The sequence below is a fragment of the Phocoena sinus genome, chromosome 15 (genome assembly GCF_008692025.1).
Source record: "Phocoena sinus isolate mPhoSin1 chromosome 15, mPhoSin1.pri, whole genome shotgun sequence".
Taxonomy (NCBI): domain Eukaryota; kingdom Metazoa; phylum Chordata; class Mammalia; order Artiodactyla; family Phocoenidae; genus Phocoena; species Phocoena sinus.
Window position 1 is genome coordinate 64473193 of NC_045777.1, and position 17132 is coordinate 64490324.

At 38.3% G+C, this 17132-nt stretch overlaps 1 protein-coding gene across 4 annotated transcripts in view; it reads right to left on the reverse strand.

Moving 5' to 3' along the window:
• The window catches only part of SMG1 (SMG1 nonsense mediated mRNA decay associated PI3K related kinase), a 98127-nt gene that overhangs the window by 74203 nt on the left and 6792 nt on the right, over window positions 1-17132 (reverse strand). For 2 of the 4 annotated variants that reach the window (XM_032604113.1, XM_032604114.1), the window contains exon 2: window positions 1850-1908. The exons of the other annotated variants lie outside the window; for them this stretch is intronic. In XM_032604113.1, the coding sequence (XP_032460004.1) occupies window positions 1850-1899 (50 nt within the window). In that variant the 5' untranslated portion in view covers window positions 1900-1908. The remainder of the gene's footprint in view (window positions 1-1849; window positions 1909-17132) is intronic. 4 annotated transcript variants of the gene reach the window in all.

Genomic DNA, 17132 nt, shown 5'->3' on the forward strand with positions numbered 1-17132 from the left:
AATCACTGTTAATATAGAATGTAGACAAATAGGTTCAATTAAACTTGGATACCTATGTGGCACCAATCTAAATTATTCCTAAAGGCTCTCAATCTGAAACTTGATAAAAATCCATAACCCTAGCATACTATGCATATAACTAAGGTTCCATAGTGAAGTATCTTCTTCAAACATTCAGAGTTCACTTGTTGACAAAGCTCAGAACTTCCAACATATGAAAAATAAAATCTATGGAATTTCAAAAAAAAATGTATTAGGATATTTTCTAAGCATACTAAGTATAAGCATTTAAATACCTTTACCGCTAAATGGAGCATGAGAACTTTTTAAAACTAACATAATGATCTACCCCCATGTATCTAAAATAGCACACTAAATGAGCACCTATAATAAACCATAACATATCATTAATTTCTAAAAGGGAACTGAAAAATAAAAGAGAACTTATGAGCTTTTCTGGCAGATTTTGAACCTGTCTATACATATAGCATCTAACACAACTTAGAAAAGGAAGCTGTTAGTAAATGAATGAATAAAATAATTCTAAACCATCAAGATAACTTGTCTATCAATATTTAAATTAATATCTAAATAATCTGAATTTCTAATTTTCATTATGCTTATGCATCACATATACTACTCTTACCATTGAGAGTTAAATATTTGTATCTTTTTCTGGTGACATACCAGTAAACACAAGGCAATAGCGAATATGGGTTAAAAAAGGTCTGGGCTCAAATCCCAGCTCTAGCACTGAAAAGGTATGTGTGATTCTGCACAAGGAACTTAATTTCCAAGCCTCAGTTGTCTTTTGCATAAAATGGGGATAATACCTATCTATTATGTAATGTTATTGTGAGGCTTAAGAAAGATAAGTTCTTAAGAAATACTTAGCTTACAAGGTACACTTGAAGTTATTATGACCATAATAGTAAATATACTCAAGGTTTTCAGTCTAAACAAATAAATATAAATAGTTCACAAACATATGAATATGATCAAAACAAGTTTTTATACTCAATATACAATAGCTGATTTTAACTTCTTCACTGAAGAAATTAAGCAATCTACAGCTACCAACAAATCCATTGCTAACTAGGAAGCACTGATTTCAAACTAAACTGAAAAAAAACAGGAACAACCTCCCAATTTGTTAGAAATATACGTTTTTAAATCTCATTAGTAATAAACACCAAGTTTTTTTTTTTTTTTTCAGAATTTGGGTTTTCAGAAATATAGCAAAAAATTCACTAGGGTAGAACTACCGTCTCAGAACTGTCTAAAAACTCCCTGGTTGCTAAGTTCTTCTAATATAAACTGATCAAAATATTTCTAACCAGAATTCAAGTTATAGGTATTCTGAACCCAAAATCACAAAATAGTTCAGCATTTATATGAAATCTCTATTTTTATAATATCTAGACAGCTTAGTTCTCAAAAAGTCAATATCAGGCAGTTAGCACCAACAAGATCATCCCAGTCCAATAAATAGAAAACTGTTAAGAACGGAAATGAGCACTTAAAATGAGGCAATCAAAGGCACAAAATAGAAAATGCAGATTTGAACTCAAAGAGGCAGGCATAAATGTTAAGCTAGTTATAAGGGCTGAAAAAGCTATCATCTGCCAGAATTAGTGTCTCAATTTAGTGATAAAAAGAAAATGTATCTGTTAAGACTAAGTATCCTAGCAAGAATCCAAAAATACCTCCACAGCCCCTTTAATACTCTAAAAATATTATGGAGAGAGAGAGGGAAAAAAAAGAAATGCATAAATTCCCCAAAATGATTAAACTGAAGTTAAAGCCTGATGTACATGCCACATGAGAGGTAAGTTTCTAAAGCTCATACCTCAAAAATCGCATACTGTATAATATGGAGCCTTTGTGATGTTTTTGCATCAAGTCAATCTGTAAGACAGTAGTTACAATATTAGTGAAGACAGTGGGTTAAAACATTTGTTGTTCAAACATGAAGCAAATATCATTTATGGGTTAGGTGCTTTTAATTGCACTATGGCCCTCTAGGGTTTATATGTTGAAGCAAAAACTGAGATGGCACATGCCACTCTATGCCTTAGAGAACAGAGGCTTAAGGTGGCAACAAAAAAATTTTTAGTACAAAAGAATTTAAATGTTAACTATAACATACAAATCACATGCAAATATAGTTACCGCTCATTTTAGTCACCTATTCTCAATATACAGAAAATGTAATAAATCTAAGAGGTTATTCATTTTCAATGACCCAAGCCCTCAGACCTCACGTCAACAACCTACCACGTGTTAGGGGATAGTTAAGTATCTCCTGGCTAAGTGTGGTCTTGTGGTCCAGTTCTTAAGGGGGAAAAGTCAGCCTGGAAATGTGAAGTCAGGGAATTCCCTATCAGAAAACATTTCCATAAAGCACCTGGAAATGACTTGATGCAAACACCACACCTAGTGGTGCCACCGGAATAAGCATCATATTGCTTCAAGTTGTTTTTAACTAGGCTTATTAAGGGATTTCGTTCTCATGGTGAGATCTAATTTGTAATGGATATCAACTAGGAAATGATATTTGCACTAAAGCCAATGAGGTGGGAATGCATTTATTCTCTAAAGCAATGGTACTCAAAGATGTATAGCATCACTGTCACAAAGCAGTTGTAGGATATGCTGTGAGTTTTTCATACTAACAGTTAATACCACTAAAACTGATTTACTTGTTAAAAATAAATTCAAGGGCTTCCCTGGTGGCGCAGTGGTTGAGAGCCCGCCTGCCGATGCAGGGGACACGGGTTCGTGCCCCGGTCCGGGAATATCCCACATGCCGCAGAGCAGCTGGGCCCGTGAGCCATGGCCGCTGGGCCTGCACGTCCGGAGCCTGTGCTCCGCAACGGGAGAGGCCTGCGTACCGCAAAAATACATAAATAAATAAATAAATTCAAGGTTATCTCTGTGATATCTCTTACTCACCTGGATTCAGACATACTTTCAAAAAAGTATAAGAGAAAAGGTGAAACTATGCATAACTCTGAGGCTTGTGTACTTTCACATTAGAGACATTGCTCTAAAATATGAGTCTATGGCTAAAGAATTCACTTGGGAGGCTCAGGGACTTCATTATATGAAACTGTTTCCACAGGAGAAAACAGTAAGTTCAAATTTAATATAACAGAATTGAACCATCATGCCAAAATTATGTTTACCTCAATTTTACTATAAATATTAACAGCTAGTATTTCTTAATGAAACTTCCTTAGCTACTTAAGTATTAAGTGTCTACGATACCAAACCCATACAATTTATGGGTTCTTTATTACCAACTTTTAATCATCAATCAAACATCAACTAATTAGTTTCTGCAGCCTCAAAATATAAAAATATATTTAACAATTGTTGTAAAACTGTAAAGAATTTTACCTTGCCCAAAGAGAGGTCTGGCCTTAACCCTTGGCTTCTGGAAGGTAATCTCTAAACTCTTGGAATATAATGCCTAATAAGAGTGCCCTTGGGCTTCCCCCGTGGCACAGTGGTTAAGAATCTGCCTGCCAATGCAGGGGACACGGGTTCGAGCCCTGGTCCGGGAAGATCCCACATGCCGTGGAGCAACTAAGCCCGTGCGTCACAACTGCTGAGCCTGCGCTCCAGAGCCCGCAAGCCACAACTACTGAAGCCCGGAGCCAGTGCTCCGCAGCTAGAGAAACCACTGCAATGAGAAGCCCACGCATCCCAACGAAGAGGAACCCCTACTCGCTGCAACTAGAGAAAGCCCACAGGCAGCAATTAAGACCCAAAAGAGCCAAAAATAAATAAATAAGTTAAGAAAAAAAAAGAGTGCCCTCGTCCACCTGGGAACTTTGGGTCACACTAGAAAGTATAACAATGTGATCTATGTATGGTGGGGCCTTTGAGTCACACGGATCAACTCAACCTCTAGTAGGGCTGGAAACTAAGTTCGTGCATGTGGGCAGTCAATCATGGAGCCCAAATACGAACTCTGGACACCAAGGCTGGGCTGGGCTTCCATGGCTGGTAATACTCCATACGTATTATCACCCATCAATACCAGGAAAGTAACACTGCTCACTACTCCACGGGGAGAAGCTCCACATTTGGAACTGTCGTAAACTCTGCCCTATGTACCTTTACCCTTGGTTGATTTTAATCTGTATCCTATAGCTGTAATAAACTGTAACCATGAGTATAACAGCTTTCAATGAGTCCTATAAGTCCTTCCGGTGAATTATCCAACCCAGGAATGGTCTTGGGGACTCCCAAACTTGCAACTATCAGAAGTAAGGGTGGTCTTACAGACATGCTCTCTCTAACTCTGTACCTATATGACTGAATATACTCTAACCCAAAATTTAAAGGGTTGTAAATTTTGTTTTTATATAATATCTTTAAGCAAAACATAGAAAAGATTCAACTTCAGTATAGTTTATATCCCTCCCAAGGAATCTCAAACAGCCTCTATTGACAGACCTCTAATCATATTAACCACAAAGGACAAACAAAGTAACTAGGAGGGTACTACATTAGATTTTAACCTTTGCTTCATGTGCATAAGTATCTTCAGTGTAAAGGCTGGTGAATACACCACTCCCTTCAATGCTGCCCGTGACTCCCTAGCCAGGGTTTTCTGCTTTCCAAAACAGCTTTCAAACTTTCTGCACTTTTCTCCTTCCCCCAGCACTACCACTGATAACCTTACAGACTCTTGCTATATTAGAAATACAAGTTTTTCTACAGCACTCTGAATAGTAAGAACTAAATTCTGAGCTCATAATAAAGTCTGGTAGGCAACCTCCCCAAGCAGTTTACATACATTTAACACCTCATTTAATCTTCAACATAATCCTATTGTGATTACTGAAGATGGTAAGTTACCTTCTTACAGATGAGGTAACAAAGATTCCATAACTTACCTAAAGCAGCACAGCTAATTAAAGGCAGAGCAAGAACTCAACTCAGTTCTAACTTTCAAGTTCTTCAACACTCCACCACTGCCTGCCAACCTCCTTCCAGCAATCTACAAATTTACCTATGTCTGCACACAGAACATTTCTTCCCATCACACTCACATAATGGAACAAGTAAACCTCCTATCTGCAGTAACCCTTTGGATTCATACATTCCCCTACCTTCTGGAGTATGCCTTGCATCTGACTTTCCCAATGCTCATCACAACATCAACATATGAACACATTCAGGTCTTTCCTCTAAAAAAACAAAAACATTAATTCTCTCCTTCTAAAGTTAATTGTCTAGATAGATTCTTCACAGCCAAACCTCTTGAAAATTTCTTTTCCTTGCCATCACTCACTTTCCAACTCACTATAACCAGGGTCCCACCCTCAGCACTCCACAGAAACTGCTCCTGCCCCAGTAGCAACTGCCACTGGTGGCTTACTTGTCTCTAAAATCCCACAAGCCCTTTTCAGTTCTTCTTGCTCAATGCCCCCAATGACTTGCTTTGCTTTTGACAACTCTCTACTACTCACACTTTCTCAATACCACTCTAAAGGTTTTTTTAGTAACTTTAATTCCAGTGATTCTCTCTACTTTTTTCCAATTCAAGTACTTTTTTCTTCTTAACTTCCTTCTTTAACCAGTTTTTCATGGTTTATCATTTCAATAACTCTTGCCAATTCCCTTAACCTGCCTTAACATTTCCCTCACACCAATCTGGCAAAATCCCAACCCTGCATAAACCCAATTATCAATTCCATCATCCATCAATGCCAAGCACCACATCCCCAGGTCCTCCAATGTTCATCTCCCACATGCACTATCCAGACATTCCCCATTCTCTTCAGATTCCAAAATACTCTCCTAAATCCCTGACAAATTCTCTCTTTCTACTTAACCAAGGGGGAAAAAAAAAAAAAAAGATACCATAACACACCTGCACCCAACTCTAGGCCTTGATTAGGATTCTATGTCTACCTTCTCATACCTTTTCACAAATAGTCTTTCTCCTAGGGAGTCTACCTTTCCCACCAAACTGAATGCTCTCCTTAAACATGTAAAATTTTCTAATATCTCCAATGTAAGAATACAAAAACATATTTTAAAAAAACACCCAGGGGGCTTCCCTGGTGGCGCAGCGGTTGAGAGTCCGCCTGCCGCAGCAGGAGAGGCCACAACAGTGAGAGGCCAGCGTATCGAAAAAAAATAAAAATATTTTTAAAAATTTAAAAACACCCAGGGCTTCCCTGGTGGCACAGTGGTTGAGAGTCTGCCTGCCGATGCAGGGGACGCGGGTTCATGCCCTGGTCCAGGAAGATCCCACAAGCTGCGGAGTGGCTGGGCCCGTAAGCCATGGCCGCTGAGCCTGCACGTCCAGAGCCTGTGCTCCGCAACGGGAAAGGCCCGCGTATCGCAAAAAAACAAAACAAAACAACCTCTCAAAAAACAGAAAAAGTCCATCAATTCCACGTCCCTCCAACCAAACAATCTGCCTTTGCTCTTTGCAGTCAAACTAAGAATTGTCTCTACTCGCTGTATCATTTCTTTACCTCCACTAGCTCCTCCAGCTACACCAATCCAACTTCTGCCCTATCACTTTTGGCAAAACCAACTAAGACCTCCAGGTTGATAAAAGCAAGCTATATTCCAGGCTGCTTCTTACTCATCCTCTCACAGCAGGTTTTCACAGGGCTTCTGAGCAGGGTTGAGCAGGCTGTGGCCTACACAAAGGTGCCTTACAGAAGAATGAGGTGGGATGAATGAAAACTTCTTTTTAAAATCCTTACAATAACTTGGGCTCAGATCCTGAGAATTCAAAGTAACCAGATTCTTCCCTTCCTTTGGCTTACTGTATGTTATAGTCTGTATTTCTTGCTGCCTCTCTGGTTCTGCTTTTTCAGGAACCTTTGAAGGCTTGCTCAGCCTCCTCTACCAAATACTAAATCTTGGAGTTTCTCAAAGCTTGACCACAGGCCCTCTATGCATCTCACTTTGTACTCTCTCCCGCAATCCATGCCAATGGCAGTACTTATCACCCATAGGACATCGACTCCCAAATCCAGGCCTCCATCATATATGTCCACTCTGAGGTCCAGACCTATAAACCCAACTGTTTAAAAAAACAATCTTAATGTTCTAATGCCTCAAACACAACTGGCTCCTTTCTTCCTGGAACCCCCATTTTAATAAATGGTACCATCATCAGGTATTTTCCAATAAATGGCACTATTTGGCCAGTCAGACACAGTATGTTTCCCACCTCCAATTCTCACCTCTCTCTCACTTCTCCTCCACAGTGCAACAAAAATAATTCTTATGAAACACAAATCTGATGTCCTCCCACTGCCCTTTATCATCTTATGTACCTTACTTCCCTTTTCAGCTAACTCTCCACACTCTTGTAATCCTTTTACATTCTATGCTCCATCCATCCCAATCTTTCAGTCACCTTGCTCAGCTCGTCTGCCTGGAACAGCCTTGTCCTCAGCACTCGCCGACCCTAGCTAATTTTTCAATGTCCTTCAAGCTTCAGCTTTCCTTCGCAAAGTTTCTGATTCCCCTGAGGGTGACTAGGAGTCCCTGCTATATAAGTGCTTCCAGAGAACCTAATAGTTCCCTTAGCTCTTACACCATTTGAGAAGCTTATTTAACTGTGTTCTGCCAGGAGACTGTAAATTCCAAAAGGGCAAGAGCCTGTTAGCGTTGCTTATCACTGTACCCCTCATTGCCTTGATGGCACACAAATTAGTTGTTGACTAAATGATTGCCTATTCTCACAATTGAGGCCTTTCTCTTGACACTGGAATGCAGTCCCCTAACCTAACCCAACACTAAGTTTTGTTCAACATTCAACCTAGAACCCATACTCCCTAATCAACAATATTTTCTTGGTTATGTTCTACAACAAGAGCACTAACTAGGAGTAATGACTCCAAAAGGCGAACTAAGTAAGATAGTTCCAACCCTCTAAGAATTTACAATCTAGAATAAAAAGAACTGTTAGTATAAGTTCCAATTAGGAGTATAAAATGTTCTGTGCTTTCAGAAAGAAAAATAAAATAAAAATTCCATCATTCAGCCCCTTCTTCAAACTCTTACAACACTCAAAGAGAGAACCACACTAGCTTGCACTTTAGTAGTTATATACTAGCTTGAATTTGCCCACTAGTTTGAAAAGATGCTAGTATTGAAGGCAGAGGTACTGTATTATCTAATACCACACACCTTTCATAGGGAAAGGAAAACAGTATAGTGGTTGCTGCATGGAGAGGGGTGGGGAACTGAGGAGAAGATGACCTTGGATCAAAATCCATTGTGATTAAGTAAAAATTTTGTCTTCTAAGGTAAAACTTTATATAACTAAAATATGGTCTATGCATAGATCTTAAGAATAACTTCTCTGAACACAAAAAAGAAGCCAGTAATAGAAAGGGATGGCTTCAGTAATATATTTAAATGATTCCAAATTTTTAAATTCTACTTAATATGCATTTTAGAAGTCTTATTTATTTTTGTGCAAAGGACACTATCAAATGAAAAGACCACTCATAAAACCAGAGAAAATACTTGCAAATCATATACCTCATAAGAGAAGTGTCTAATATCCAAAATATACAAAGAACTCCTATAACTCAACAAAAAGACAAACAATCCAATTTAAAAATGGGCAAAAGACCTGAATTGATACATCCCTCTGAAGACATACAAATGGCCAATTAACACATGAAAATTTGCTCAACTTCATTAGTGAATAGGAAAATGCAAATCAAAACCACAAACAGAAACCACACCCACTAGAATAGCCAAAAAAATTTTAATGGAAAATGTTGTGAGAGGTGGAGAAATTGGAACTCTTGTACATCACTGATAAGAATGTAAAATGGTACAAAGGACTTCAGAAAACAGTTTGGCAGTTCCTCAAAAAGTTAAACATAGGGCTTCCCTGGTGGCGCAGTGGTTGAGAGTCCGCCTGCCGATGCAGGGGACACGGGTTCGTGCCCCAATCCGGGAGGATCCCACATGCTGCGGAGCGGCTGGGCCCGTGAGCCATGGCCGCTGAGCCTGCGTGTCCAGAGCCTGTGCTCTGCGACAGGAGAGGCCACAACAGTGAGAGGCCCGCATACAGCAAAAAAAAAAAAAAAAAAAAGTTAAACATAGAATTACCACATGATCCAGCAAATCCACTCCCAGGTATATATATGCCCAAAAGAACTGAAAACAAATGTTCAAACAAAAACTTATAGGTGTATGTTCACCACAATACTATTCACAATAGCCAAAAGACAGAAACTCAAATGCCCATCAAAGGATGAATGGATAAACAAAATGTGGTATATAACAGATAATTATTCAGCCATACCTACTATAACAAGGATGACCCTTGAAAATGTTATACTAAGTCAAAGAGGTCTGACACAAAAGGTTACATATTACATGATTCCATTTATATGAAATATCCAGAATAGGCAAATCCACAGAGAAAATAGATTTGTGGTTGCCAGGTGCTGGGAAGAGGGGAAAATGGGGAGTGACCGCTTAATTGATACTGGGTTTCCACTTGGGGTGATAAAAAGTTCTGGAACTAGATTGTGGTCACGGTTGCACATGTTATGAATGTACGTAATACCACTGAATTGTAAAATGGTAAATTTTATGTGTATTTTACAACAACTTTTTAAAACCTTATTTATGACATTCTTGAAAAGACAAAATTATAGGGGAAAAAAGACCAGTTACCAAGGGCTGGGAGAAGTTGACTACAAAAGGGAGTACGGAACTTGGGGTGGGGGAAGGGAAGATATGATGGAACTATTTACAGCGTGATTGTGGTGCTCATGGTTACAATACTATCTGCATTCCTCAAAACTCAAAGAACTCTACAGCATATAAACTAAACCTCAATAAATCTGACATATAGGAAAGAGTACATTTCTTTACAGTAAAGGTATAAAAGTAAAAGAACATTGATTTATTTTTAATAATTCGATATTTCATGTCTTATATTGCCTGCCATATTTTGTAGCCATTCTCAATGGAAAAGCAAAAATGTAGCACTGGATGCTCTCCAATGAAACCAAAGACTGTCAGTGTCTGAATTAATCAGGCATGAGAGCTGGAACTTTAAGCTAGGGAAGGATTAACCTAGCCAAGGTACAGAAAGAAACAAAACAGTGCACTTAAACCAGTAAAAGACAACTATTACCTAGACTAATAGTAAAAAAGTTCCAAATTTCTAGCAAGATAGTAATTTTACTCTTTAGCAATGCTTGAGAAATGCCTGAGATAAGTCCTGATAGCACTTTATTTTTTTAAAAAAGAAACACCCTGTAAATTCCTAATATTTTATTGCCTACCCATTTTGATAGCTTTCAAAAAAAATTTAAAGAGTCAAAGCACTGTCGCTGGCAAAATCAGAAAAATCATTGCCTGAGAGACAGGCAGTCCACTTCTAATTTATTTCACGTATTTAAGTATTATGAGGTTCTGTACCTCATCTGGCATAAATTCATTTCTTACTAGGCATTAAGAATATTGATAGGGGCTTCCCTGGTGGCGCGGTGGTTGAGAGTCCGCCTGCCGATGCAGGGGACGCGGGTTCGTGCCCCGGTCCGGGAGGATCCCACATGCCGCGGAGCGGCTGGGCCCGTGAGCCATGGCCGCTGGGCCTGCGCGTCCGGAGCCTGTGCTCCGCGGCGGGAGAGGCCACAGCACTGAGAGGCCCGCGTAACGCAAAAAAAAAAAAAAAAAAAAAAAAAAGAATATTGATAAAAGGTGGTATGCTTTTAATCTCCAATACAGATGTGAATTCAATTTTCATCATTTAACAAAACAAAACAATTTTATTAATGCTAAATAATCGTTCACCTGAAGGCTTCCGAATCTAAGGCACCACGTTAACTGGACTCACTTTCTTCTGACCTTTATTTATTTATTTTATGGTATGCGGGCCTCTCACTGTTGTGGCCTCTCCAGTTGCGGAGCACAGGCTCCGACGTGCAGGCTTAGCGGTCATGGCTCACGGGCCCAGCCGCTCCGCGGCATGTGGGATCTTCCCAGACGGGGGCACGAACCCGTGTCCCCTGCATCGGCAGGCAGACTCTCAACCACTGCACCACCACGGAAGCCCTGACCTTTATTTTATTTTTTTTTTTTTTTTGACCTTTATTTTTAACCCAAGCTAGTTTACAGCCTTAAATAAAACCCTGCTTCAGCTACCATTTGCATCCCTTATCTTCCTCTTTTGTCAGCAAGTCCTGGAAGTACTTTAGAAACATCCCATTCAGCCTGGGAAATTGCCAAGATTGAAAGGAAATCTCTTACTGCGTGACCTCCCTAGCAAAGGAAGGACAAAAAGACTGAAAGTCTACCAAGAAACATGTCCCACCCCCTCACCCTCACGCAGACTCTCCAGTTATATGCCAAACATAGCCACTTAGGACACAGAATATTAAGAATCACTAAGAGTTAAACACTAAAGAAATCCTAAAACGAAGTCTTGAGACCAGAGGGGGACTCTAATCTAGGATAGGGCAGAGTGTTTTATAATATAAGAAATGTGGCGACCATCTTTTAAAAAGTCCTGGGGACTTCCCTGACGGTCCAGTGACTAAAGCTCTGCACTCCCAATGCAGGGGGCCGGGGTTTGATCCCTCGTCAGGGAACTAGACTCCACATTCCGCAACTAAGAGTTTGCATGCCGCAGCTGAAGATCCTGCAGCCGCATCTAAAAGATTCCACACACTGCAACGAAGATCCCACCACAACCAAATAAATAAATATTTAAAAACATAAAAAGTCCTGAAAACTGGGGTGGGGGGGGCCAAAACAAATAAGTAAATAAAAATCAAAAGTCCTGAAAACAGGCAAATAACGACTGTAGAGTTATTCTGATAAAGTTCCTCTAATGGACTCAAGCATATACCCAAGGGACTAACATGCTTGTGAGATTCTCTAAGAATTACATATTTTAAATTTTCCCTTTAAAAATAATCCAAAAAAGCACTGTGGTACAAAAATGTACTGTGTAACAGATAACATCATTACCACTTTTTTTTTTTTTTACAGGTCAAGAAAAATGATGTGGCTGCCAAAAATCACTTGTAACACATCAAGAAAAAGTAAATACTAGGCAATTTAGACACAGGTATTTTTAAAGAAAACTATTACCAAGTTAGGCTCTACTGCCACAATGGTATGGTATACCCTACAAATCCTGGGCAGAGTCAAGGATGCGGGCATCGAAAAAGCAATATTCTAACATGCACTCCTTAACATGTAACACATCTTAAATATAATGGCAAGTATGGAAAAGACACTGATTTTCATATTCCACACATGATTCTCAACAGAGGAAGACATTACCAGAAATATCTTTAGGCCATTCTCAAATCAGACACATGACCCCCAACCCCAACCCTCTTAAATAAATACACCTTAGAGAGAAATCTAAAACACCTTGGTTCTATTTCTAACTTTACCAACATAATTATACGAAGACAGCAAGTGGATTTTTAAATGGACTCTGACTCCTTTCAACATGTCCAGTAACTCCTTTAGGACCTATCTCCTTAGGTATCCTGGGGTAGGAAATAACACTATTAAACACCAAACTGGTAAAGAAACATACTACCTGTAATCAGTGGTATCATGGTAAACCCTCCTACTTAACCATTGGAACCTCTTTTTCAGAGGTGATGTTGAACAGCCATATCCTCCCCTACTTAAACATAAACAAATAAAAATGTATCATAGATAAATCTCAAAAGACATGGGCTCCTAAATGAAACAGTTGGGAAAGGAAGATATTTTTCACAAAAACCAGATTACCCTTCTAACTGCAGAAATATTTATTAAATGAAGACAGTTTGGGGTAGTTATTGAAATATTCTAGTAAGCAGCAATCAAGCGCCAAGAAACAGCACTCCAACTGTGCTCAGCAGTGGCCAGAAATACACTGAGGTATTTAAAGTATTTAGCTGTAAGTTTGAGAAAGCTATGAAACAGTTCAAAATCATCACTTAAGCCACTTTAAACTCAAAAGGCCTATACAAACCCTATCTCTTTCTTTTGTTACATTTTACACTAAACACACTTGTATCAGATCGATTTAAGTGGTATAAAATAAAAACTTTACAACGAAAGAGAAAAATCAATGTTTCTAGATATGAAGTTCCTTAGGAGACAGTATTTACGCATTTTGAGTAAATTTATAGTGCTATAATGTAAAATAGTACCAAAATCTCATGAAAGCTTAATACTGTATATACACTACATAATGATACAAAATTTCATTAATTCCTATCTGTTTAGAAGATGTATGTGGTTCTTCTTTTTTTATGTATTTCAAACTATTACACTGCCAGAGTCTATCCTTTCCATGATTCCATGATTTCCCTACTCCCTTTAAAACAAACATACATACATACTAGAGTAGGGGAGAAAACGCAATGCAGCATTCAACTGATGTTCTTATAAGAATCAGTTCTTAAATTCCAACTGTATAATGAAAGTCAAGCAAGGTACAAGCTACCTTTTAACCTACCCTGTCTCTATTTATCCATTTGCACCTGCCCTACAATAAATGCAGTCAGAAAGATTAGATTATTTTTGCTGTCTCACAATTTCAACTGGTATCAAGTTCTTAAAGTGTGAATTATAAGATATATAGAAAAAATAAAGAATGATACAGTCAAATTCCTCATTGGCCAACTTGAAACAGGATGATAGCCTAATGGAAATTTTCATTCTAGAAGCCTGTAAGTAGAAAATGTAAAAAGAAAAGCCACTACTATACTAAGGATGGCAAATGCCATACCTAATAGAAATTTAATAATTATATGAGCTTCCAGTCATATATCCTCTAAGACACTTGACATAAATGCCCTTCATGAAACTTTTAGAAGTTACCACACACACATACAGACACACACACTCTAGTACTTAGAGTTCTAGAAGAGAAAAATGAAATTTGAACTAGAGTGTGGGTGCATGTGTGTAGTAAATTGTAACTTTTTGAGGAAGAGATAAAAGAGGGAGGTTCTTTAAAATTCCAAATTTGATTCAGATGTGACAACATAAATATCATTTGTATAGCATTTTACAGTTTTGAAAGTAATTTCCCAAACTTTATCTTTAACCCTCACAACCCTGCAGTCTTAGGGAATGCATCCCTCCTCAGAGGGACAGCTGGTAACGTCAGTACAAAAGACCTCTGTCTTCCCATTCTTAGTCCATTGCTATTTTCATGACACCAGCCTCTCCTAAGACAAATATTTGTAAAGGATCAAAACTAAAAATGCACACATTCTTAAAAATAAATATACCTTAGAGAAGAATCTAAAACACTCTGGTTCTACTTCTAACTTCTCCAATGTAATTATACTAAGACAAGTGGATTTTTAAATGGACTAAAAGAGCAGGGAGAAGAGCACTGTGGTATAATTTTCACATCTTCAATAAGATTACAATAAAAACATAGAGAATACTAGCATTATAGTAACTATACAAGATAGGCCACTTTAATTAAATAAAAGGCTGCTTTTACAAAACTTTGTCTTATAGTCAGTCAATTGATTACCACCCCCCAACACACTTTTATTAAGCATAAGTTCATCTTTAGTTTCAGTATTTTCAAAAAGGAACAAGATACCACATATGAAAATTACGTCAATATTTCAAATAATGACAATTAATCATTTATAACAGAATTCTAACTCAAGTCCTGCAAAAACAATACAAACTGTACCTCAAGGTAGATTCCTCTAAACCAGACTAATGAATAGATACTAAATCTCAAGATTCATTGTCTTACTTCTGGAAAACCATTTTCATTTTTCTTCACATTTATCAAACGAATATAAGGACAGGAAGAAAAACAATCAATCTTTTTAGGAAAGAAAATCCAGGATGTGTTTTCTTTCCAATTAAATATGCATTAATTCATCTGTACAATACTATGTGATACTGGTGATCATCTTTGGATCTTTTTAATCATCAAATCAGAAGAGAGTCCCATTCTACAGAGAACAGACAAAAAGTTCGACATTTTCCCTCAAATTAATAGATTTTTCTGCCTAATTTCTGGCAAACTGCAGGAAGTCAACATACACTCTGTCATTAGGGCAATGAGTCTGAATTTCCAGTGTCAGAATCAAAGCAAAGAGACTGGAAATAAAGTGATATATTTCAGACAAGGATTCCAGGGTTCATATTACTAGGAATATAAACTAGGGAGACCCTTAAGAGGCAGGATAGCGAGAGTCATGGGTTGCTTCAAAGAACTAAATATTCCAAGATGAAAGTTAAAATTTCAAACACACACACTGACACACACACTCCATATACACACATCTTTTTAAATCAGAAGATTAAAATGCTAAAGAGGAGACAGTAAAGATAATTTTTCAATTAAATTTAAATAAGAGGGAAAATTTTAATTCAAAGAACTTCAGTAAAAAACAAGATTGTTGCCAATGCTGTTATATACAGAGGAAAAACTAATACGTGTCACTATATAGTTCAAGACATGCTTATTAGTGAAGGCTTTTGCCTAATCAGCAAAAGGTATTAATACATTAGATGCCACCCAAAAATAAAAATCTAGTAAATACTAAGTTCAACAATTTTTTTTAAAAATCTGCAGACATATACATATAATTACCTTAGGCCACTGCAGAGCTTGTAATAATTTTCTTGTAGACCTATAAGAGCACTGCTGAGGTGCTTTATTGATGATAAAAAGGGTAAAAGAAAAAAGTAGTGCCTTTCCTTATAAACAAAGAAATAGCAGAATTTAGTAAATTCCATACCAAAAAGCAATCTACAATTCTGATACCAGAAAGTCTTTTTTTTTTTAATTTATTTATTTTATTTTATTTATTCTTAGCTGCACTGGGGCTTCGTTGCTGTGCGCGGGTTTTTGTCTAGTTGCAGCACACGGGACTCTCATTGCGGTGGTTTCTCTTGTTGCGGTGCACCGGCTCTAGGCACCACGGCTTCAGTAGTTGTGGCTCACGAGCTCTAGAGCGCAGGCTCAGCAGTTGTGGCACATGGGCTTAGTTGCTCCGCGGCATGTGGGATCTTCCAGGACTGGGCTCAGATCCGTGTCCCCTGCATTGGCAGGCGGATTCTTAACCCACTGCACCACCAGGGAAGCCAGAAACTCCTCTTTTTTTTTTGGGGGGGAGGTGGGGGGGCTGTGTGGTTTGTAGGATCTTAGTTCCCCCTCCAGGGATCGAACCCAGGCCCTGGCAGTGAAAGCGCCAAACCACTGGACTGCCAGGGAATTCCCCAGAAACTCCTCTTTTGAAAAAGATTTTTAAGTAATAAACACAAAAAGTCCGTAACAGGTTTTTAAATAATAAACATGAGATCCTAGACATGCTATGAGTAGCAACATTAACTTCCTAAGGAATGATTTCTAACAGGAATACAATCTCCTTTCTTCAAAGGGTATGAAGATTAATATGAAAGAAGTAATTCACTATGAAAGAAACCTGTTGATTCTGGAAAATTTGGATTTCAGTCATTCCCCAATCAGCAGGCATACAACTGGCAAGAGGTTTGTTTCCTCAGGCCTTCTAATGGAATGTCAAAAGAGGCTCAACCCACCCAGTGCTTAACTTTTTGGTGATTAGACTGTTTAAATAATGTACAAATAGATACAACAGATATGGGATAAACTGTCAATGTGTAAATTAACTTTATGTGAGCAGAGTATTTCTTCAAGATGGATAAAACCTATGAATCTTAAATGGCCACAGTCTGATCTGGCCACCTCAGTCCACTAGAACATTGTCCCTTTGAACCTGTACAATCACCTTACTTAAGTTGCTGCCTCGGGCTAACCGAGCTGCTGTACAAGGAACAGTTCCTCTCAAAATGCCTCCTACAGTTACAGTGTTCTAAGCCCTGCAGTTAACTCTAAACACAAAAACAAACTTGCAGAATTCCATTTTCATGTATTTACTTGAGAAAGGACACTCAAATTTAGAGTGTTTACTATTTACTGATGCACTGGTAGGGAAGAAGGGATACAGAAGTAAAACCATTATACAAGATGCATGCATACATAAAGGTTATGTCTTACTGGGGAAGACACAAAAAAACTCAGATAGTGAGTGTTATTAGAGAAGCCTGGTGCTTCTCACTGAGGGGGTGCACTTAGGCTGAGATAGCAT